Source organism: Natator depressus, chromosome 6, assembly GCF_965152275.1.
Source record: "Natator depressus isolate rNatDep1 chromosome 6, rNatDep2.hap1, whole genome shotgun sequence".
NCBI lineage: Eukaryota > Metazoa > Chordata > Testudines > Cheloniidae > Natator > Natator depressus.
Genome location: NC_134239.1, coordinates 70,389,700 through 70,415,308, shown reverse-complemented (window position 1 = coordinate 70,415,308; position 25,609 = coordinate 70,389,700). Strand labels below are relative to the sequence as shown.

The window sequence follows — 25,609 nt, the reverse complement described above, 5'->3', positions numbered from 1 at the left end:
TTGATATGGCTATATGCTTCACTATGGCCACAGCAGGGTTAAGCTTAGGCAGAGTAAGAAGACCTTTTTTGTTCTTAGGTATAAGTAGGTCTTGCTAGGGAATTCCCATCCAACTTCATCACAGCCACAAAGCAGGCGAGGAAGAATTACAGAGCTCTTCAGCTTTGCCAGTTTCTTTGTTTGGTTTTATGTTTTTAGAAAATAAAACACTAAGCATTTGTGAAGCTAGAGCCCACATTCATACTTAATTCTGCAAAGCTTAGTTGAGCATCTGAGGTATCTCACTCAAAGCCTCAGACTTAGAGATTTCCTCCTCTCCTTTAGAGGGGGAGTCTCTCCTGAGAGGTTTTAAGACTTTGTGCTGCCCCTTTAAGAGCTGGTTGTGACCAGTGTCCTTCACTAGTCCCTGGGCCAAACACATGAGAGCAGGGATCCTGTGCAGGGGTCAGTGCATTACCAACCAGCCTGGAACAACACTCTGCAGGCATGAATCCTGCATGCCTCCCTAAGGAAAGCAGTAGCCACTTCATGACCTCCTGTGGGACTCCTAGAAGCTGGTCCATCTCTCGGAGAGCAGGATCTGAATCTCTTCATCCTGCGCTCCCTGATGCTGGGTCTGGGCTACATGGGGACCAACCGCAGTCTGCACCTAATGAAGAGTGAGTTGGAGCCACTGGAGACAAATTGCCCATTGGTATCTGAGAATTCACAGGAGTTGGAATGTTTCATGGCTTGCTTTGAAAGCAGTAGGAATAGGGATCCCATGTTTGGAGGAGGGGAGGGGGTTTGAAAAAAAACTTGCCCCATGTGTCTGTTGGAACCTAGAGCCTGACACTGGTTCTGGCCTGGTCTCAGTGGAGGGAATTTCCATGTGACCTGCTCAACGATCTCGGTCTGGACCTTGCCCCAATACTGGCTGGGAGCTGGGTTCCTGCAGGCTGCCTGACTGCCTGCCTTTACTGAGGGGAGAAAGCTAAAAGAATTTGAGTTTAGCTGCTTTGAGGAGAAAATCCTTGAGGGCAATGAAGAAATCAAGATACAGAGAAAAGTCTTTCACAAGTCCTATGCCAGGTCTGGTCCAGAGGGAGTCCTGGATTCTACCATGTACACCACTTGGAAGCAAAGCAGTCTGGGGAGTTCTACCTGAGGGCTGGTCCGAAACCAAGGGCTCAGAGCAAAGATCTGAGTCGCTACAGGGACTGCAAACACCCCCCTGTGGAGACTTTCTGATGTGGAAGAGACTGAGAAACAGTTTATAAGACAGCTATGAAACTTCTCAGCCTCTCACATGTAATTCAGCTTCTGATGAGTCCTTTGTCACACTGTATGGACTATGTTGAGTAAGGGGTGCTACATACCTGTATCAGCTCAGGAGGAGCTGCAGAAAGGAAGTGTGACTCAGGACACCCCTCTGAGTTTGAATTCTTCTGAAGCTCCTGCTTTGTGCAGGAGGTAGAATATGCTGTGTTGGAAGATTACCAGGCACAGCATTCACAGCCCTTCACAACTAGCCACTCTACTGCCTAGTATGGGGTCTGTGTGGAAGAGGGCAGCACAGTCCTGGATCCACCCACTCCCTGTCTCTTTCTGCCTACTTGGACTCACAGACCCCGCGCTCCCTTCCCAGACAGCTTTGCAAGGAGTTAGGGTTGGGGCTTTACATCCCTTCACTCCCCCACACAGTCACAATTTTGTCCTGTGTCAGTAAGCTGGCAAGCCAGCACAGTCCTGAGTTGTTAACGTCCTTTTTAGAAATGTTTGCATTGAGAAGGTATTATTAGAATTTCCATATGTTATATTGTGCTTAAAGTAATAATAAATAATAATCCCTTTATAGCAACATTCATCTGAGGATTTTAAAGTGCTTTATATGGGTTAACCTTTATAATATCCCTTATTATATCCAATTTACAGAGGGGGAAAACTGAGGCACAGAGAAGTGAAGTACCTTGACTGAGGCCACATGTTGAATCAGTGGCAGAACTGACAACACAACCCCAGTGTCCAATCTCCTCCTCCACTGCCCTAACCACAAGAGCATGAGGAAAGCAAACACCAGCCTCACAGTTCCCTGCTCAGATTGCTGCCTGCCTCTTGTTTGTTTCCCCCTTTTCCTACAGTCTCTCCCACCCTTGCCTGGCAGTGTAGCGGTGAAGCCTGTTTGCTCTGCAGAAAGGGGATGTGTGTGTAAGTGTGCTTCTACCTGGGTGTGGATACTCTGCTCTGCCTGCCACTGTGAAGCCTCCCCTTCCTGGCATAGCTGCACCCTGTTACTGTGTAGCACACACACCATGGGCATGTCTATGTTGGAGCTGGAGGTGTAATTTTTAGCTCAGGTAGATATACTCATGCTAACTTTGATTGAGCTAGTGTGCTAAAAAAGAGCAGTGTAGCTCTGGCTGCATGGGTGGTGAGACAGGCTAGCTACCCTGAGTACAATCCATCTGAAACCTACTCCCGCCTCCTGGGTGTGGGTCCCTGCTCCTTTCACTGACATGACCTGGGCACATGATGGCTTTTAGAGCTGTGGTGGTGACAGGTGAATTCAGCAAGGTGCCTGGGAATTCCATGAACTGAAACCAGTTCTCAGTTGGAACGGGGAGATGCTGCCAGCCAACTGGGAATTTTTAGAAGCTACTCATAGCCCTTGTTAGCTCTTCTTTAGCATGACATCCACAGATAGTAGGGTGGCAAATCTCATTAGCCTGATTTTACAGATGAGGAAATTGAGGCACAAAGAGGCAAACTGACTTGCAGTGAAACCGTGGCAGCGTGGGCAGCAGCATGGGTTAGCTGCTTGAGTACATACCCTGGGACCCAGGTTGGGTTGCACAGTTTGTGCTGCTGCCCAGGCTGTTGCGGCTTCATGGCTGTTGCAATCTGAGCTAGCTAGAGCAAAGCTAGCTTGGGTATGTCTACATGTGCCGAGGTCCTACCCGTGATTGCAGTGCAGACATACCCTTCCTCCTTGTTCAGCATCCTACCCGCTGGGCCATACTGCACAAGCCCTGCTTTGCTTTACTCTGAATCCACCTGCTCTCTGCTTCCCTAGTCAATGGATCAAACATCAAAGGTTATTCTAGGCTGATGCTACTCTAAAACAATCAACAAGTCAATTACAGCGAGGTCAGAAGAGAGAGAAATAAACTACTCCTTGGCCTCATGCACATTTGGGTAGGGTAATGCTACCATCTAGTGGAAAGCAGGAAGAACCTTGAGTGTGTATGCAACAGATATCCTGTAGATCAGTGGTCTCCAAACTTTTTTGATCACGCACCCTTATCAGTAAAAATTTTTTGAGCACCCCCCCCAATATATGTATATGTATAAATTATATACATGTACTACTGTACTAATATATTATGTACATTATAAAACACACAAAAAATAGAAATTAAAAAAGGATGAGATAAAGATGAAAAACAATATTTTTTGCTCTCACTAAAAAGATTATTATTATTAATAATATTTTTAGTGAGAGCAATGTGATTGAATATGCTTCATTATTTTTGAAAATCTTGGTTTAACACTTTGCAATGTAGCGATTTGAAGGTCTGGTTAGTTCAGTTTATTTCGCACCTTGGTTTTAATGGCTGTCATAGCTGAAAAAGAAGCCTCACGAAGCTACGTAGAGCCAAATGGAAGAAGTGCATCCTTGGCTGAGCTTACTAAATCACAACACTCATTTTTCAGTCCCGTCCACCAAGTATGCAACGGTTTTTGTTGAAATTCGGCTAGTAAATTTCCATCTTCCCTGATGTCAATCAGTTGTTCTTGCAAACTAATCAGAAGGTGTTGCATTTTTACATTTTTAACAAATGGGTTCAAAACCCACTGACACTCTTCGTTTGGAAGATTTTTAAACCGGTTAGAAAATTCTGTTTCCAAGTTTTTTAAGTGTGCAGATATGAGAGTTTTTATAAGTGACACACTTACATAATTTTCAGCAACAAAATCACATAACCATGGAACATTTCCAAACATCCGTTTTCAAAATGCTCTCTCCATAGCATGAGTTTCTTTTGAAAAGCAGTAACTTTCTCCCTCATTGTTAAAACGTCACCTTTACCTTGAAGGGACAGATTAAGTGCGTTTATTTTTTCGAAAATATCTGCTAGGTAGCATACTACTGACAGCGACTTGTCATCACAGAAAAGGTCAGCAAATTTGGAACACTTGTCTTTTTGTAAAAGAAAAATGAGTAACTCATCTTTTAGTTCGACAACTCTTTTAAGCACTTTGCCACGAGATAACCAGCGAACCTCTGTGTGGTACAAAAGATTTTCATGGTCACTCCCCATCTCATTACAAAGTATTGTAAAGATTCTACTATCTAAAGGTCTTGTTTTTATAAAATTAACCACATCGATGACATCCTGTAGCACTTTGTGCACTTCTGGCTCCAACTTCTTTGCTGCAATAGCTTGCCTATGAATGATGCTGTGAATGAATTTCACATGTGGTGCTTTCTTTATTCCAGTCAAAGCAGCTGCTCCATCAGTGGTTACACTTACACAGTTTTTCCATAAAACGTTGTTTTTATTAAAGAAGTCATTTACTGTTGAGAATATATCTTTTCTGGTACATCTTTCCTTCAGTGGCTCACAAAAAAGTAGTTCTTCGTGTACTTCATTACTGAAACAGAATCTAGCAAATACCATAAGCTGAGACATGTTAGAAACATCTGTACTTTCATCCAACTGTATAGCAAACCTCCCACACTGTGTAATTTGTTCTAATACTTGTTTCTTCAAATCTTCAGCAATGTTTTCTATGTGTCTTCCAACAGTATTTGCTGACAAATACTTTTTAGTTAGGATTTTAGTTTGTCGCTTTATTGTTTTCCGTGTACTATTTCATCCATTTTTACCGTGGCAGGAAGAACAAGTGTTTCCCCAATGGTATGTGGCTTTTTGTCTTTCACTATTAAGTAAGAAACCTCAAAAGAGGCTTCTAAACATTTATCATTAAGTTTAGTGAAAATCTGTAAAGTACTGGATTAAGTATCGCATGACTTAGGATCATAGAATATCAGGGTTGGAAGGGACCTCAGGAGGTCATCTAGTCCAATCCCCTGCTCAAAGCAGGACCGATCCCCAATTAAATCATCCCAGCCAGGGCTCTGTCAAGCCTGACCTTAAAAACTTCTAAGGAAGGAAATTCCACCACTTCCCTAGGTAACGCATTCCAGTGTTTCACCACCCTCCTAGTGAAAAAGTTTTTCCTAATATCCAACCTAAATCTCCCCCACTGCAACTTGAGACCATTACTCCTTGTTCTGTCATCTGCTACCACTGAGAACAGTCTAGAGCCATCCTCTTTAGAACCCCCTTTCAGGTAGTTGAAAGCAGCTATCAAATCCCCCCTCATTCTTCTCTTCCGTAGACTAAACATCCCCAGTTCCCTCAGCCTCTCCTCATAAGTCATGTGTTCCAGTCCCCTAATCATTTTTGTTACCCTCTGCTGGACATTTTCCAATTTTTCCACATCCTTCTTGTAGTGTGGGGCCCAAAACTGGACACAGTACTCCAGATGAGGCCTCACCAGTGTCGAATAGAGGGGAACGATCACGTCCCTTGATCTGCTGGCAATCCCCCTACTTATACATCCCAAAATGCCATTGGCCTTCTTGGCAACAAGGGCACACTGTTGACTCATATCCAGCTTCTCGTCCACTGTAACCCCTAGGTCCTTTTCTGCAGAACTGCTGCCGAGCCATTCGGTCCCTAGTCTGTAGCGGTGCATTGGATTCTTCCGTCCTAAGTGCAAGACTCTGCACTTGTCCTTGTTGAACCTCATCAGATTTCTGTTGGCCCAATCCTCCAATTTGTCTAGGTCCCTCTGTATCCTATCCCTACCCTCCAGAGTATCTACCACTCCTCCCAGTTTAGTGTCATCTGCAAACTTGCTGAGGGTGCAATCCACACCATCCTCCAGATCATTTATGAAGATATTGAACAAAATCGGCCCCAGAACCGACCCTTGGGGCACTCCACTTGATACCGGCTGCCAACTAGACATGGAGCCATTGATCACTACCCGTTGAGCCCGACAATCTAGCCAGCTTTCTATCCACCTTATTGTCCATTCATCCAGCCCATACTTCTTTAACTTGCTGGCAAGAATACTGTGGGAGACAGTGTCAAAAGCTTTGCTAAAGTCAAGGAACACCACCTCCACTGCTTTCCCTTCATCCACAGAGCCCGTTATCTCGTCATAGAAGGCAATTAGATTAGTCAGGCATGACTTGCCCTTGGTGAATCCTTGCTGACTGTTCCTGATCACTTTCCTCTCCTCTAAAGTGCTTCAGAATTGATTCCTTGAGGACCTGCTCCATGATTTTTCTAGGGACTGAGGTGAGGCTGACTGGCCTGTAGTTCCCAGGATCCTCCTTCTTCCCTTTTTTAAAGATGGGTACTACATTAGCCTTTTTCCAGTCGTCCGGGACTTCCCCCGATCGCCATGAGTTTTCAAAGATAATGGCCAATGGCTCTGCAATTACATCCGCCAACTCCTTTAGCACTCTCGGATGCAACACATCCGGCCCCATGAACTTGTGCACGTCCAGCTTTTCTAAATAGTCCCGAACCACTTCTTTCTCCACAGAGGGCTGGTCACCTCCTCCCCATGCTGTGCTGCCCAGTACAGTAGTCTGGGAGCTGACCTTGTTCGTGAAGACAGAGGCAAAAAAAGCATTGAGTACATTAGCTTTTTCCACATCCTCTGTCACCAGGTTGCCTCCCTCATTCAGTAAGGGGCCCACACTTTCCTTGACTTTCTTCTTGTTGCTAACATACCTGAAGAAACCCTTCTTGTTACTCCTAACATCTCTTGTTAGCTGCAACTCCAGGTTTTATTTGGCCTTCCTGTTTTTACTCCTGCATGCCCGAGCAATATTTTTATACTCTTCCCTGGTCATTTGTCCAATCTTGCACTTCTTGTAAGCTTCTTTTTTGTATTTAAGATCAGCAAGGATTTCACTGTTAAGCCAAGCTGGTCGCCTGCCATATTTACTATTCTTTCTACACATCGGGATGGTTTGTCCCTGTAACCTCAATAAGGATTGGGGTGGGAGGGATAGCTCAGTGGTTTGAGCATTGGCCTGCTAAACCCAGGGTTGTGAGTTCAATCCTTGAGGGGGCCATTTGGGATCTGGGGCAAAAACTGGGGATTGGTCCTGCTTTGAGCAGGGGGTTGGACTAGATGACCTCCTGAGGTCCCTTCCAACCCTGATATTCTGTGATTCTGTGATTCTTTAAAATACAGCCAGCTCTCCTGGACTCCTTTCCCCCTCATGTTATTTTCCCAGGGGATCTTGCCCATCACTTCCCTGAGGGAGTCAAAGTCTGCTTTTCTGAAGTCCAGGGTCCGTATTCTACTGCTTTCCTTTCTTCCTTGTGTCAGGATCCTGAACTCAATCATCTCATGGTCACTGCCTCCCAGGTTCCCATCCACTTTAGCTTCCCTTACTAATTCTTGACGGTTTGTGAGCAGCAGGTCAAGAAGAGCTCTGCCCCTAGTTGGTTCCTCCAGGACTTGCACCAGGAAATTGTCCCCTACATTTTCCAAAAACTTCCTGGATTGTCTGTGCACCGCTGTATTGCTCTCCCAGCAGATATCAGGGTGATTGAAGTCTCCCATGAGAACCAGGGCGTGCGATCTAGTAACTTCTGCGAGTTTCCGGAAGAAAGCCTCGTCCACCTCATCCCCCTGGTCTGGTGGTCTATAGTAGACTCCCACCACACCATCACCCTTGTTGCTCACACTTCTAAACTTAATCCAGAGACTCTCAGGTTTTTCAGCAGTTTCATACTTGAGCTCTGAGCAGTCATACTGATCTCTTACATACAGTGCAACTCCCCCACCTTTTCTGCCCTGCCTGTCCTTCCTGAACAGCTTATATCCATCCATGACAGTACTCCAGTCATGTGAGTTATCCCACCAAGTCTCTGTTATTCCAATCACATCAAAATTCCTTGACTTTGCCAGGACTTCCAGTTCTCCCTGCTTGTTTCCCAGGCTTCGTGCATTTGTGTATAGGCACTTGAGATAACCCGCTGATCGCCCCTCTTTCTCAGTATGAGGCAGGAGCCCTCCCCTCTCACGCACTCCTGCTTGTGCTTCCTCCCGGTATCCCATTTTCCCACTTACCTCAGGGCTTTGGTCTCCTTCCCCCGGTGAACTTTTTAAACATCACTGAAAAAATTGTAGAGGTTTGTCTTCATGTTCTGGATGCTTAGTTTTTAAATGTCTTGCTAATCATGATGGCTTCATACTATCATTAGCTAATATCTCAAGGCACAATATACAATTAGGGCAAGGTTCATCGTTAACGATAGTGTATGTAAATCCATATTTCAAATAGTCTCCTTGATAATTTTGAATTTTTTTGGCCGACTTCTTGTCAAATCTGATTAGATGTCATTGTTTTTACCTCGTAATGTGGCTGACGAGGAGCTCGTACTAGGAGCAGGAGAACGGTCAGCTCTGCCGTTTTCCTGTTGTTCACTTGTGCTCGCGTTATTAGTATCTTCAATCCGCGGTTTCTTTGCAGGAATCTTTTTAAGCCACTTGTCCATTTTGAGAGGGTTAGTTTGGTTAAAACTAGATAATACAATCCATAAATCTACTTAACTGGGCACACAAACTGCAATACGCTGAAAGCGAACGAATGAGTGAGGGCGTCACTGTCAACCCCTCCGCATTGTGGAACTCCCACTCTCCCCTCAGGATATCTCGCAGGGCCGGCTCCAGGCACATGCCTGGGGCGGCACACTGTAAGGGGCGGGATTCCGGCCAATCTTAGGGCGGCGCTCCTCCGGCTGCCCTTCGGTGACGCTCCTCCTGCCGTGCCACCCTTTTGCTCCAGCGGCGCTCCTCCTGCCGCGCCCCCAATGGGTGGTCTTGCACACCCCCTGGGGTGCGCACACCCCACTTTGGAGACCACTGCTGTAGCTGAACTGCTGGAAGTGTACACAGTCAAGGGGATTTTTAGTCAAGATTTTTAGAAGTACAGCAAGGAGCCTAATTCCCATTGAAAGTCAATAGGATTTGGGTACCTAACTCCCATATTTGCCTCTGAAAATCTTTATCCATAATGTTGTGCTTTAGCACTGTATGCAAAGCAGCAGGGTTCACACCGTTTTGTCATGTTATAACATGGAAACCTCTATAATATTTGCTATTAAAGTGGCATCATTAGTTGTGTTGTGTTCGGGGATTAGCTAACGTCCGCAAACCTTCCTAATCATGAGTTATATTCTTGATTGACCGGTCACTTAGGCGGTCACTTGTGAAGGCACCACAATAGTTTATCTTAATGGTTACCTAGGGCTATACAAGGAGACCTGCCTGCTTTTGGCTTCAGACCAAGCTCTAACTTCAGACCACTTTTCAAGTCAAATAGGACCAATTTCAACCTGCTTATGGTTTTTGCTTCAGAAACATAGGAAATTCCTGTTCCCACATGTTTTTTGCAGTGAAACCTGTCGAAACCCTATGGGTTCAATTGAGCTTCTCCTTGAGATCTTGAGACTCAGTCTATCTTGGGGAGCATAAAGCCACATGGATCCAAACTGAAAAACATGTATGCATATTCCCTTGCAAAGGGAAAACCATAGACTTTGTACAAGCCCAGTGGAGTTAAAGCAACCTTCACACTGGGCCAGACTGCCCCATCTCACCTGTGGATGAAGTGGTTCTCCTCCAGATATTTGCAGCCACAAGCAATGTCCCAGGCTATGTTCAGCAGGTCCTGCATTATCAGAGTGGATGGCTGATTCTGGATAAGAGAGAGATGCACCCAGGTGAGAAGAGGAGAAAGGTGGTGAGGTGTGGGAGAGAGTATAGGAAAAATAGAATAGTTGCAGAGACAGGAAGGGAAAGAGAGAGATATACAGAAGGTGGGGGTGGGGGGAAGGAAATAAAAAGACAGGAATGAAGAGGAAGGGAGGTGGGTCAAAGGAGAGAAAAGGTTTCTATTTAAGGTTAAAGTTTGCCAGACACAGGAAGTGAGTCTATTAGATTCCCCCTGAGAGTGTGTGTGTGGGGTGGGTGGGTGGAGTTTTGGCCCAGTCTAAATAAAATAGCTAACACTTGTATCAAAGGTGTGAAGTGAGAACTACCCGCTGTGGCGAGTGGTGTGAAAATAAGCACAAAGGAGCTTTAAAAAGTGGGAGAAGGGAGACGTGGGCTTCTAAAGAATTACTCTGGGGATGCTAATAGGTTACACAGCAAAAATTGGTGAGGTTAGCACGGTGTCACTAGTCACCACCAGAGCACCTCCTTCTGGCCACATCTGGGGATTAGCTCTACCAGTCCAACGTCCCTCCTGTGGTTGCTCATTCTATCACTCTTCCTGTCTCACTCGCTTGGGACTCAGCTGCTCCCACTTCATGGCTTGGCCCTCTGGCCAGGTCACTGTAGTCCTCCCTTTCAAAGGTATCAAGGTTTCTTGGGACCCACTATCCCAGGCAGTCCTTCCTCTCACGACACCTTAACAGCACCATTGTCCAGTGGCTGGTAGGGAAATCCAGGCCCCCCCTCTACACTGGGTTCCCTACATCAAGCAGTCAAGGTCTGCACAGTCCCAAACCTTACTGCTGTATCCCTAGCCTACTTCCTACCTTGCCCTTCTGTCACCCTAACACTGACTGCAGCCTCTCTCTGCAACTCCCCCTGCCCCCTTTTCTCCGCTACTGGGCTTTATACAGGCCCCTCCCGTTCCTCTCCAGCTAAGCCTCATCTCTAATTAGTTCTTGTTCCTTACCTACTCCTCCTAGGTACAGCCTAGGCGGTTAATAGGCCCACCTGACCAGCTTAAGCCTTGTGTGGGGTAGACACTGCATCACAGTAGGACTCACTGAGAAGAGCACAGCTTAACTCCCATAGTGCTGGGAGTGTGGATTTCTCTGGGCTAAAAAAATCTGCATGGGGCTACAGTGTATTCAGCAAACCATTGTGTTCTTGCTTAGACAGCCCCAAGGTGTTTTCATCAGTCTGTGCACTTAGAGAGCCTGGGAGAGCTACAGCATCTGTGTGCACAGGATCCTATGTAAAGAGACCCCTTTGTGTTTATTATTCCTGAGTCCTACCTCTTCCCCATTACAAGGGATGTTACAGGTCTGGAAGTCATTAGGGTTTGGTGCTGGCACAGAGTACTGCAGTCTCTCATCTTTGCTCTCTCACATGCGCTCCCTCTCTCTGTCCTTTCAAAATATCCCAGCTGGATGTGGTTTTTAAAATACCTCACAAATTTTTGCTATGTGACCCATTAGCATCCCCAGAGTCATTCTTTAGAAGCCCCCTTCTCCCACTTTTTAAAGCTCCTTTGTGCTTATTTTCACACCGCTTGCCACAGCGGCAGTTCACACTTCACACCTTTGATAGAAGTGTTGGCCATTTTATTTAGACTGGGCCAAAACTCCCCCCCCCCCCAACACACACACACACTCACTCACTTGTGACACCCACTTCTTCTCTGGCAATCATATCTTCCCCTGCAGGGAAAGTTCCTTGGTGTGTCTCCAGGAAAGTTGTTATGACAAGTGCTTTCCAGTGCTCTGGGGAGAGGTAGCGAGAAATTACTACCAAGCACAGTGAAGCTCAGGGAGATGTCAAGTCAAATTGCTCTTTTTTCTCCTGTTGTTTCTGGATGCTGTTACCTTGTTCATTTCACAGCCTGGAACCATGTAATTAGTACTCCAGCTGTTGGCAGCTGGTGTTTAATCAGCTAGATGGGTCGTGTCTTTATTGTACAGAACACTTGCATATTTGCCATTGAAGGTTAGAGTTATAAACAAGTACCTTATAAAGGTGAAAGCGAGGGAGTAAATAAGAAAGACAGGCAGGCAGAGATCAGCATGTTTTGGGATACCTTTGTCAGGAGGCAGATGGAGGTTCATTTTTACTGTGGCTAAACAAACCCATGGCAAGATCTAGAGCTGGCTGAATTTTTCCAGGAACATTCCTTTGAATTTGGAAGGGCTGTTTTGGTTCAGCTAAATTCTTGCCCCTTTTTGTTTGTTGCTAGCAAACATTCTTGATAGCAGGTTTGTTATCACACAAATGTTTAGGGAATGACTGTTCTTCACACTATTACTCGTATTCGCTGTGTGCAAATGAGAACATTCGCTCTTCGCTGTTGTTTAGTCACTATTCATCGTTCCATAGGCCTTGTCTCCTCACAAAAAGTTGTATAGTACTACTTTCACTATACTGATGTAGTTAAAGCCCTACAACCCCCTTGGTGTGGAGGTGGTTGAAAGTACTTATACCAGTATAATTTATTCTAGTATGAGAAGGGGAATACACTGCATAATACAGGTACAGTTTAATTGTAGCTGTGTTAGGCCTACAATATTAGAGAGACAAGGTGTCTGAAGTAATATATTTTATTGGACCAACTTCTGTTGGTGAGAGAGACATGCTTTTGAGCTGACCTGAAGAAAAGTTCTGTGTATTTTGAAAGCTTGTCTCTCTCACCAACAGAAGTTGGTCCAATAAAAGATATTACCAAACCCACCTTGTCGCTAATACACCTGTGTACGACACCTTTATGCTGCTATAACTGTGTCCACACTGTGGGTTGTAGCTAACTGATATAGCTACACCGGTACAAACAATGGTTGTAGAGTAGGCCTTATTCTCCTGTTTAGAAAGTTTCACTTATCCACTCAAGGAGCAGAAGCAATATCATACAAGTTACATTACCAGTGACACATACTGAATAACCAATAGCAAATAGCTGAAATTAGCAGTTTGTGAACAGCCAATACGTTGAAAACTGCTCATCCAAATTATTCATGGAGCCTTTTGCCCACAACAAATACACCGGTGGAAATCAGCATTGATTCATGAACAACCCACAAGCAGAAAACCCAAGGCTAATTCCAGGCTGTTATTTATTTGCATTGGCTATTTCATTCAGCACTAATGGAACATGTAGGGCCAGGTCCTTAGCTGGTGTAAATTGACATAGCTCCATTGAAGTCAATGCAGTGATGTCGATGTCCTTGCTGTAATTTCAACTTTTCACTTGACACAGCAGTGTGATGGAGGCTGAGGGAACATTCTCAAGTGCTGTTGTCCTGCTGACCCTGGCGGAGAACAGGGGAGGCGACAGGAAAACATCCTTTACTCTGTACCCTACTTGATTGCTAATAAACTGGAGTCTTTGAAATATGTGATCAAGAATCATTTTCTGTTATTGGCATCTGCTCAAGTCAAGGGAAGGGGGAAAATGTCTAGAGGTTTGTAGGAATTTGGAATCAAGAGGTCAGCCCTATTAAAATCCTGTAATGAAAACAGACACAAGTGGAAAAGGAAAGATGGTCTCACCACCCGGGGTCGATTCTGCCGAAGGAAGCTCTTCATATCTCCACCGGCCATGAGCTCCAGCAGAATGAAGCGAGGCAGTGTCTGAAGGCTCACGCCAATGCACCGCACAATGTTCTGGTGACTGAACTTACTGCAAATCGACCACCACAGCGACATGGAAAGGAGACAACAAAATCAGAGAAGGGATAAAACCTCTTACCCAACTCCCCCTGAACTTTGGAGAAGCAGATTAAATAGAACCTCGTTCTGAAACACACTGTCAAAGCAAATCTAGACCTCAGCTAAATCAAAGCATGGTGCCCTCAGCCCAGCTCTACTTACAAGGAACCCAAAGAGATTCTGCTTAGCCTTGCCTTAATCGAACTTCAGAAAGTGGGAGAAAAGTGGCAAAAGCTACCAAATACAACAGCACCTTCTCTCCACACACGCCGCCTGCCATGGTTCTCTAATGCAGAGAAGATTAATGGATTTAACTGTGACAGGGGTCATGGGAGAAAGGAAATGTGATATCTTATAGCTTTTAAATCCAAAATATTACAGCTATTTGAAATGAAATGCTATCATGTGGGGATTTCATTTTTTTCATTGTTTGTTAAATAAATTTCTGTGTAGTTGGGGGTCTCAGTTCAGTGTCCAGTATGCCAGAAACAGGACCAGCTAGTGCCAATTGTAGCAATTGGTTTTGTAATTTTTCTGTCCCCAAGGAACTGGCTGGAGACAATCAACTCATTTAACATAGGCTGCCCAACTATCATCAGAAGGCTGTGACTTCTGATCACTACCAACCTGGGTTAGATATGAACTGAGGACTTTGGTGGGGTGGAGGGACAGAGAGGGAAGACCCTACTAAATAAATCAAAACATTATAAAAGATCTAGTGGGTTGCTTTTAAAAATCACGTGTCAGCACTGCTGCCTCTTGACTTGCCAATCAGAACTCCAAAGTCTGCAGGAGATGGACTGATGTTAATAGATCAATCCCAGCTGCATGCTGTGAGATGAAGTCATCCACATACAAACACGTACAGGAATGATTTTATTCCAAACATTCAAAGAGCAATAAAAATAAATAACCCCCAGCAATACATTTCACGATGGCTTTCAGACACTTTATTTTGTCTAAAAGCTTGCAAGAAATTATAATAGGTATGGCTCTTTCTGGATTTTTCTGGTGAGTGCTTTGCCAGGCAAGATCTGTGCAATGCCACGGTAAGTGAGAGCCACCTTCCCAGTAAAGCAGCTATGTGCTCTGAAAGAGATTAGGGAAGTTCTTCCAGATCATCTCCCTCTTTTCAAACTTCCTTTGTGAGCTTGATTTAGTTCCATGCACTCTAGGTATTTCAAACCTGGGGTTTATGCAATTACGGGGATGGCTCAGCCCTCTAGCTTTCCTAGGCAGATAAATTATACACCACCTAGCTCATGAGAAGACCTTTGAGATCTGGCCTTATAAATTATTGTCTGGTCTATTCTGCACAGACATCAAAAGACAGATTGTGCCCGAGTAGCATTGGCCTGCACTGAGGGAGGTGAGAAGCTGCACTACACCAGTTCCCTATTCAAGACTTCACCCCTCAAGAGGGTTCAGAGTGCCCCACTCCGCTGCCCAGTGCGGAGACATGGGGCCTTTGGGGTGACTAGTCCTGCAGAAGGCATTAGGAGGGAGAAGTCCCTGTGGTTAGGGGAGCACAGGAGCTACAGCTGTAGTTGGCTACTGCTTGAAGGGCACAAAGGGGAAGCTTCATGCACTGTCCAGGGCTGTCCCTAAACACCCCATAGCATTTTTAATAAGAGAAGGGTTTGCCCCAATGTCCTTGGCTGAAAAATCCCTCCTTGGCATGCAGCATGTTGCGTGCCATCTGACTGCTGCTCTCCACCCCAGTGGTGGCTGAATTTGAGTAGGGTTGCATGGCTATAGGGCTAAATCCTGTAGTTCGCATATTACACAGTTTTCCATTCAATCAAAGGGAGTTTCCTTACACAAGGACTGCTGGATGTGAGATCTACATGGCCAAGGGCCCTGGGATTTCCTGAGATGAAAGGTACAATATACATGTAACACTGTTAAAAGAATTTAGTGCTTATTTCCCAAACAACCACTGGAGAAGTTACTTTCGGCTTTGCTGAGATAACCAGTAAGGGTCTCATGTACAAGGTGGACACATGTCCATTAGAAACTAGGCTGATGCACTAACTCATAGGCCACCAAACAGCCATTGGCTGTAGCAATTTGTAGTTAATATCAATCAGGGCTGGATTGGAACCAGTGATTTAAATGTGAAAGTCTCTCCATCCTGTTATTAATCTCCTGAATCAGTGAGTTAATTTTTCTGGTTAGAAATGTACCTGATTATCAGCGCTTCCATCAGAAAATCCATCTCATCCTGCTCAGAGCAGATTTCTGGCAATGTCTGTTGAGAGGGAACGAAAGGGGAGAAGCACCCAGAAGAAAAGAAGATATTTAGGAGACGTATAATAAAGCCAGCGAAGACACAATATGATTATATGGTAGCTATGATGAGGGTCTCTCTTTCCTCTTCCAATCCCCTATTCACTGGGTCGTATACGACACAAGTGGTGGGAAAGAAACACGAGCTGACTGGCCTACGCGAAGAATATTCTTGTGTGTGCATTTAACTACATGCAGTGCTTTTGTAGCCAGAGAAAATCACACCTGATTCTATACAAAGAAGTGTAGTTGCTAGGGAACTACAGGTCTGAATAGTTCATTTAAAACAATGTGTACTAATGGCATTGACAGCTACAAACTGCAGGTGCAGGTCTGCGCAGGATGGTGTGGTCACCGCTGTACAGGATGGTATGGCTGCTGCTATCTGTGTGCAGACTGAGGAGACGGGCTGTCTGCTACTGACTGCAGGCTAGGCTGCGAGGGAGAACATGGCTAATGCCATTTGCAGCGTGGGCTTTGGAGAGTGGGGCGGCATTTTGCTAAATGTCCAAGGGATGGTCTATTCCAATCTACTACATTGGTGCGTGCACCATTTACAAAAGGAGTATGTTTGATGTATTTTTTAAAGCTCCCTATTCTATATCCACCCGCTCTGTCAAAGCCAAACTCTGTGAAAGAAGGGAGTGATGGATACAGCCAGACCATGATGAACCCAGCTTCTGTGTGATGATCGCCCAATCTGGGCACCATGAAGTGATTTGTGTGCGCTCAGCCCGTATGACCTTAACTAACACTCCCTCTCTCATCTACCATATGGACATTATATCGTCTTCCAGAAGGAAGTACAGCAGATTCTCAGCAGTTTCATTTGCTGGGGGCTATGTGAATACCTGGGAAGGTTGCAGACAGGACACGAACAGGGAGCAGTCCTTGCTCACTCACACAGAAGCTGGCCACAGTCTGGCCCTGGATCATTAAAACGGAAGCAATAAATAACATTTGAATGTACTTCTTCCCTCTATTTACTTTTGCACGTCACTCAGGACTGTGAAGCTAGACTAGACCGTTTCACTTGCAGCGTTTAGCAGTTTCAATTCTGGGTTCTCACACTCACTCAGGGTATGTCTACACTGCAGTTAGACACCCACAGCTGGCCCATGCAAGCTGACTTGGGCTGGGACTGCTGGGCTGTTTAGTTGCTGTGTAGACATTTTGGCTCAGGCTGCAGTGTGAGCTCTGGGACCCTCTCACCTCACAGGGACCTAGTGCATGGGCTCCAGCCAGAGCCTGGACATCTACACTGCAATTCAACAGCCCTGCAGCCTGGGCCCCATTAGCCTTACTCAGCTGGGTTTTTAATTGCTAGCCTAGACATATCCTCCGTGTCTTTACAGCACAGTTAGCTCAAGTGTTAACCCCAATTCAACTCACATGCACACACAAAAACCTCTAGCTCGAATTAAATGACGTCTTAAACTCAAGCTAGCTGGCCCGCCCTGGGGGGGGGGGGAAAGAGATAGATGCTCCAGTGTTGCAGCTGCTTGAGCTAGTAATTCAGTGGTGATGCAATAGCTTGAGTTACAACAACTCTTCAGCTGCCAATCTAATCAGGCTGCTAATCCAATTACTCTGTGCTGCTCGTGAAATCACTCTCTGCAACTCCAGTGCTGATTTGAAGTGTGGTCGCGCTCACTGGAGCTAGGCTGGTTGGAGTGCAGTAACTTGAGTGTCCTGACTTGAGCGAAGTGCTGCAGTGGAGACACGCCCTCAGTGCTGCAGGGTTGGGTTTTGCCACTTGCAGGGGAAAGTATATAGAAAAGAATCTCATTGACATCAAAAAATGACTCATGAAAGTCTCACGATTAATATTAGATCTTTAAACCTTTTTTTGGTAACAAAGCCTAACTGGGGGGAGGCCCTAAAACACAACACTTGATCATGGCCCTTTGATACATGAGTTTACGGTACTATAATTAATGCTACTAAGCACCATTTAATTTCAGAAGTTCGGGGCTCACAACCTTTGTAGGCAACTTCACCAATATACGAGAACACTAGCTAGTGTCCACTGCCTTCCAGTCACTTGTGTGTTAGCTTGGGCATTCCAAATTCCTTAGCAGGCTGGAGTACCTGTTACTGAATGAGAATGGCAGAGCACCAGAACCTAGGACAGGGACTTATCAAGGGGCGAACATCAGAACAGCCATACTGGATCAGACCAATGGTTCATCTAGCCCAGTATCCTGTCTTTCAACAGTGGGCAATGCCAGGTGCTTCAGAGGGAATGAACACAACGGGCAATCATTGAGTGATCCATCTCCTGTCGTCCAGCTTTTGGCAAACAGAGGCTAGGGACACCCAGAGCATGGGTTGAATCCCTGACCATCTTCGCTAATAGCTATTGATGGACCTACTCTCTATGAACTTATCTAATTCTTTTTTAAACCCCATTATAGTTTAGACCTTCTCAACGTCCCCTGGCAAAGAGTTCCACAGGTTGACTGTGCATCATGTGAAGAAGTACTTCCTTCTGTTTGTTTTAAACCTACGGCCTATTAATTTCATTGAGTGACCCCTGGTTCCTGTGTTATGTGAAGGGGTAAATAACACTTCACACTTCACTTTCTCCACATCATTCACAATTTTATAGACCTCGATCATCTTCCCTCTTAGTCGTCTCTTTTCCAAGCTGAAAAATCCCAGTCTTTTTAATCTCTCTGCTTACAGCAGCTGTTCCATACCCTTAATCATTTTTGTTGCCCCTCTCTGCGCCTTTTCCAAATCTAGTATCTTTTTAGAGATGGGGCAACCAGAACTGCACATAGTATTTAAGGTGTGGGCATACCATGGATTTATATAGTGGTATTTTGATATTTTCTGTCTTATTATCTATCCCTTTCCTAATGGTTCCTAACATTCTGTTAGCTTTTTTTGTCTGCTGCTGCACATTGAACAGATGTTTTCAGAGAACTATCTACAGTGACTCCAAGAGCTCTTTCTTGAGTGGTAACAGCTAATTTAGACCCCATCATTTTATATGGATAGTTGGGATTATATTTTCCAATGTGCATTACTTTGCATTTATCAACATTGAATTTCATCTGCCATTTTGTTGGCCAATCACCCAGTTGCCTGGTCACCCAGTTTTGTGAGATCCTTTTGTAACTCTTCACCATCTTGTTTTGGACTTCACTATCCTGAGTAGTTTTGTATCATCTGAAAATTTTGCCACCTCACAGTTTACCCATTTTTCTGGATCATTTATGAATATGTTGAAGAGCACTGGTCCCAGTACAGATTCCTGGGGGACACCACTATTTACCTCTCCATTCTGAAAACTGATAATTTATTCCTACCCTTTGTTTCCTGTCTTTCCAGTTATTGATCTGTGAGAGGATCTTCCCTCTGAGCCCATGACTGCTTACTTTGCTTAAGAGCCTTGGGTGAAGGACTTGTCAAAGGCTTTCTGAAAGTCCAAGTACATATATCCACTGGATCACCCTTGACCACGTTTGTTGGACTGCCTCAAAGAATTCTAGTAGATTGGTGAGGCATGATTTCCCTTTAAAAAAGCCGTGTTGATTCTTCCCCAAAAAGTCATGTTCTTCTAGGTGTCTGATAATTCTGTTCTTTCCTATAGTTTCAATCAGTTTGCCTGGTACTGCAGTTAGGCTCACCAGCCTGTAATTGCCAGGATTGCCTCTGGAGCCTTTTTTAAAAAGGAAGAGGAGTCTGGAGTATCAGTCACAAAGCCTGGAGTATCAGTAATGGCTGGAATTGCTGGAATAGTGTCTATGGGTACATCTACACTTGGAGCAGGGGGTGATTCCCAGCTCGAGGAGACATACCTGTGCTAGCTCTGACCAAGCTAGCGTGTTAACAATAGAGTGCAGCTGTGGCAGTGCGAGCTGTGGGACAGGCTAGCCTCCCCGAGTACACGCCAAGGGAATCTGAGGGCACCTACGTGGCGCGGCTAGCTGCTCGCACCGCCACAGCTGCACTCTATTTTAGCACGCTAGCTTGACGAGAGCTAGCACGAGTATGTCTCCTTGAGTTGGGAATCACACCCCCAGCTCCAAGCGTAGATGTACCCTAAAGGTGGCTTACATGACTATTACTGTACTGAAAGGCTCTCAGCGAACACCATAAGAGAAACTCAAGCTTTTGGGTCAAACTCTCTGCTGGTATCAAATAGCAGAGCTCCCTGACTTCAGTGGAGCTGCGCTATTGACACTAGCAGAGGATTTAGCACTTTGTTTTAATTTTAGCTAGTATATTTTATATGGATGGGTGACTGAGATTCATACAGCCTCCTCTTAGATGTAGCAGGAGAGCTCTCTCTGGTGTTGGCAGCAGAGGCTGAGGGACAGACTCTCCTCTTCAGGTTCTGCCATGCAGAGGCCTTTGACTCAATGGGCCCAGTTATTCCACTGAAATTAACATAACATAACATAACATATTCCATATGAAATTAACATAAACTGTTATGTTATAATAATTCCCACCCCCATTAGACCATCAGGTGTAGCCACTACAAAGTCATGCTGCAAACGAGAACTGTTTATTTGCAATCTGCTGCTATTGCTACGTGGCTTAAAAATCAAAACAATGGGAAGCTCATAACTCCCACATGTGACAGTAGCAGCACGTGTAACACTGTTAACCATGCAGTATATGATAATTGTAACAAGCCATTTCTAATTGGAACTTTAATATGGTAACATCACTCTCATGGGTATTAGCTACAGTACAGGAAAGATTAGGCCATTAGCTGTAGGTACTGACCTTGATAGCCACCTGAAGAGGGTTGGGATCCCCTGAGATTCCTATCACAGTCCCCTCATAAACCTCACCAAATGCACCATGCCCTAGGGCCCTGAAGGGAAGAGAAAAAGCAGGTATTACTGGGTCAAGTTCAGGAATAGGTTTTGGACCTGTTCTCGTAACTGGAATCCAGGGCAAGGTAATCAGTCCCAGACATGACCTAGTGTCAAAATGTCCAGAATCACCTCTGGACCCATTCTGGTGTTGTAACGTTGGACCTTCAGTAGTACTGAAAACACAGGAGTCTACCGTATGCTGACAAAGTCACTGTCTGAATCTATACTGGTACCAGCACCCTAGGATTTGGTGACAGATCTATATAACAAGATTCGAGGAATGTCACTCGGTGAGCCACTCTGAAGCAGAGAAGGTCTGTTGAGTCAATGTGAAGCAATGGAAGCAGCTACAAGCATGGTTTAGGGGTCTCTGTTCAGAATATCACCTGGTTGAATCATCACTGAGATTCGCAGTCTGTTACCATCCAATTTTTAAATTCTCAGCCATTTTCAGCTTTTCTACACACGTGACTCCACGAAACACACCTGGGCAACAGCATGGGCTTTCAGCTACTAGCGATGATATTAAGGCTAAGTGAATCAGGGCGTCAGAGAGAGAGAAGGCTGTGGGCTGATGTCTGAAGGCGGTGAAGTAACAGAATAAATATAGGTGGTAAAATTTTGCCCATACTCCCTATGCCCTCTTAACTGACATCAGCTGGATTGCAGGGGCCATGAGAGTAGCCCAGGGTGTCTTTCCCTGTGATGTGAGTTTCTGTTCTGATGCAGAAAAGGAAACGTTGCTATGGACCTGGAAGGGATTTGTTGGGAGCCAGGCAGCCCTAGTAATTCAGGACATCCCAAAAGTGTAATGGAGAGAACCGTACAGGGAATCTTCTTACTTCGACCTGGAAGCCAGTCAGTCAATGGGACATGTGACTCATGAGTTTAAGTTAAACATGTGCTTAAGTCAGGGCCTAATTCTTACAAAGTGGTGCCTTGTAGAACATAAAAGTGAGGCGTAGGCGTTATAAGCAGCTGACATGAAAGCCACATTTAGGCTGTACCATGCTGGATTGTGAACTGCCAACTAGCCCTCAGTCTCTTGTTCTCCATGCTCCATGGCACATTTTATACATTCAAACAAAATAAATACGTGACCCTGCCACCTTTACCAAAGGCTACAATTCCTCTCCTGAATCAAGGAGCAGGCCCAGCAGCAAGCCTTACCGAAGCAGGGAGATGTTTTTCCGGGGGATCTCCTTCAGCTCGCTCAGCGTGGCAGCCTTCCCTGCAAAGCAGTAGTTGGGGTTGTAATCAGTCATGATGGTGGAGGTGCGGATTTTGCTCAGTTTATATTCTGGGCTCTGCAGTCGTGCTCTGGCTCCTTCCAGCTGCTGCTTCTTACGGTGATAAACTGTGGGAGCACACCACAAAAGAACAGAGGGTGAAATGTCAACATGTGGGTAGAGCAGAGGAAACAATATCAGCAGCACAGAACAATAACAACACAAAGAGACCAAGTCAGCAGTTATGAATCCAAGTAATATTCTTAAATCCCCAGCATCATCCCCATTCTCTCTCTTTGCAGCAACTTCTCCATCTTGAATGGGATACACGAGCATGGAGTATTGGCCATATGTAGTCCTGGACCCTGGGTGGAGCCTTGGCTCCATCTCCCTTTCTCTGGAGCAGACTCCCCTGAACCAATGAGCAAGAGGACTTGCCGTCTCTCAAGCAAAACAACAAAGCAAGTGGCAATCAGACTGAGAGCATGCCATGCTCTTGAATGAGTTCTGTCTTTAACCAGTGGTCATGACGGCAGTCTATGGATTAGTGGCTGCTAAAGGAGGGCCTGCTAAGTGATCTAGTGGTCTTTCTAAATGGTTTTCTCCCCGGAAGGAGCAAGGCCAGCGCAGTCCCTGCTCATGGGGCTACTACTGTGCCCCATCCTTACATGGGGCAGGCAAAGGGTGATGTTTCTTGCTGGCTCCCCATGCCTTGACTTACGCAAGGATAGAACATAGTCTGGCCCCAATTATTAGCAGCAGCAGCAGTAATGTAATCTGCAGGCAGACTAGTTTTCCTCTGGCTTTGGCTGGTAGTCGGCAGTCTCCTGGCTGGAGCCCCTCTCAATTCCCCATCAGTACCATGGTTAGCAGAATATACCTTTAAGGTGGGCTCCCTTCTTCCAGCGGGGCCAACTCAGAGGCTGGGAAAAGCCAGGTTGGGGACAGTGGGGTTGAGCAGCGTTGCAATTATAATGAGAAAATGGACTATTCTGCCCAGCACCCCTCTTTCAAGGCCTTTACAAAGAAATTTTCAGGGTTGAGGACAAGTGGGTCAACTGAGCAATTCCTGGTGGAAGAGAAAGGCTGACAGGCCTCTGCTCCACTCCAGGGACTTTGTACTTCTCCTGCAGATCCCAAAAGTTATTGCATCATCGTAAAACCCAGAGTTCAGCACATTAGTGGGGACACTTGGCTATCACTGCCGCACCAGCGGAGACTCCAGCCGGAGACATGCGAGATCCTGCTTTGTCTCCCTTTCCCTTGTGCATTCCTTTCGGCCCTGCTATTTTTCATCCTGCCCTGTCTCTCTCCTTCTCTCTTGGCTTTCATTTGATCCTGAGGTCAACTGTACCACACAGTATCAGTACAATGAAAAGAGATGGTCCAACCTGCTCTGCCCTGCCTGAGAGAGACTGGTGAAGGAGAGGGGACCAGCCCAGCCTGATGAGGTCCCCGACCAGAAGAGGAGCCTGAGCCTAGGGCAAATGGTGTTATGGCCAACCCACCAATCTAGAGCATCTGCTTGGGACTGCCACCCGGAATCTTGGCAGCATCAGCAAAAGCTGTATTTCTCCCCTCTTTACTATCCTGTCTTTTCTCCCCCTCGGATCTGTCTATTTGTCAAAAGCAGGACAGGTCACCACCCTTCCCATCTCGGAACAGCAACAGAACTAACCCTTTCCCCCCAGACCCCCCCCCCATCAAGAAGGGTTGGCTAGCAAAATAAGAGAGACTCTCTCTTTTAAAAGGCACTTTTAATAGATTTTGGTTAAGTCCATTTTACATAATCATTCAATTTTAAACTGCTTCATAACTTGTTTTAGCTCTTTCTCTCATTGTATCCAAACCAATAAATCTCCAAACTTTAGCATACATTTCTTAGTCTGTTTGGCATGGAACAAAACAAACTGAGGTCTCTAATTATCAAACTCTGACCCTTGTTTAACAGTTTAACATGGGACAGTGACAGGGTCGTGGTAACAACTTTGACTCTTTGGGCACGTATATTCCATATAGATTAATACAACAGCAGGAATGAGTATACTAATACAAGCCAAAAATGTTCCTTACCGATGGATAGGCTGCCACAAGCCAGAGCCATTCCAAGCACTACAATCACAATGACCACAGCTAAGAGGAGTGGAAGAGGAAGGTGTCCCTCTGGGATGGGGCTGTGAGGAACTGGCCAAAACAAAGACACAGACACATTAACCAGCAGACAACCACAGCCCCATTAAAGAACCTCTCCCGACATGGTTCCCCCCTTCCAAAAAGTAATATGATGATGGTGGTGAAGGACCTTCATTTGCATGTTACAGCAAATTCCATTAGGGCCCCGGGAGTCGTAAACACTCATAAATCACTGTTCAACCAATGTAATTATCTAAACATGAACAGCTTAAAACAAACATATCCCTTATTCTGTTCTTCAGGTTCCTGATAGATGGAAAACAGCACTGCCCACCAGCTGGAATTCCCCTATGGAAGCTCCGTGTCTCAGAGTTGCAAGAGACAGTGTTAGAAAATAATGACGACTATCAGTCAAACGGGTAGTAACTGGTGTGAAAAGAAGGGGACAGATTCATCTCTAGTGTAACTCCATGTTATTCAGTCATTCTATCTGGTGGTGTTACATGAGAGATGTGTTTAACCCAAGATGTTTACAGATAAATAAGGCTGCAAGTTTGCCACGGAGGTCACGGAAGCCATGGATTCCATGACTTTCCAGGACCGCCGTGACTTCTGCAGCTGCCAGTGCAGCACAGACTGCCCATGGTGGAGCCGGCGCTTGGGATGGGGGCAGTGCGCGGAGCTAGGAGCTGAGGGAGGGACATGTCGCTGCTTCCAGGGAGCTGCAAGGAGCCGGGTAGGGAGTCTGTCTGCCCCACCAACCCCGACCCCCACAGCACTAGCAGGGGTCTTGGGCTTCCTGCTGCTTCCCACCCCCATACCCAGTACCCGCAGTACCCCCCACCCCCAGGCCACATCCTGAGCACCCACGGCGCCCCCTGGGCCACTCCCCCAGCACCCATGGCGCCCCCTGGGCCACCCCCCCCCCGAGGACCTTGGGTCCTCTGGGTCACCCCCTCCCCCACCATGAGCATCCATGGCACCCCCCAAGCCGCCCCACCCCGAACATTTAGTATGGGGTATATAGTACAAGTCATGGACAAGTCATTTTTGTTTACTGCCCGTGACCCGTCCATGACTTTTTCTAAAAATACCCATGACTAAAATGTAGCCTTACTGATAAAACAATCCCTTCTGAAAATGATCATTTGTCCTGGATCCCCATTGGGGAACTTTCAGCTGCAAAGTTCTCTCAGAATGCATTGTTTGCTTGTCAGATGAATTTACACTGTGCTCTTTTACAGATGTCATGCTTTCAACTCAAACAACATTCAGTTTTTGAGGCTTTGGGGTGGTGCAACTCATCCTGGTCTGCAAGGTCACCCTTTTGAGGAGCGCCAGGAGAGCTGAATGAGTATTGGCACTGAAATGGTGTCTGGAGTTTTCAGTCCCATCTACTCCCAACACTCCTCATAATCCTGCATTCTCCAGAGTGAAATACAGAGAGATGTCTTCCCCCTCTCCTCTAAAGAATGGTGCTCACTCCCATTTAGGCTCCCCCTTCCAACTATGCAGACTCTCTGGCTCATCCCCAGTTTCTTGACCTAATTGATCATTACACAGTTACACTATAAAAAAAGGATAATATAGGTACAAAAATAAATAACTGAATATTATTTT

At 45.7% G+C, this 25,609-nt stretch overlaps 1 protein-coding gene across 1 annotated transcript in view; it reads right to left on the bottom strand.

Moving 5' to 3' along the window:
* Positions 1 to 25,609, bottom strand: part of LTK (leukocyte receptor tyrosine kinase) — a 167,214-nt gene that overhangs the window by 19,368 nt on the left and 122,237 nt on the right. The window contains exons 19-24 of the mRNA XM_074956685.1: positions 23,930 to 24,040; positions 21,798 to 21,984; positions 20,533 to 20,623; positions 15,684 to 15,748; positions 13,339 to 13,468; positions 9,684 to 9,781 (exon numbers count right to left, since the gene is read on the bottom strand). Of these exons, the coding sequence (XP_074812786.1) occupies positions 9,684 to 9,781; positions 13,339 to 13,468; positions 15,684 to 15,748; positions 20,533 to 20,623; positions 21,798 to 21,984; positions 23,930 to 24,040 (682 nt within the window). The remainder of the gene's footprint in view (positions 1 to 9,683; positions 9,782 to 13,338; positions 13,469 to 15,683; positions 15,749 to 20,532; positions 20,624 to 21,797; positions 21,985 to 23,929; positions 24,041 to 25,609) is intronic.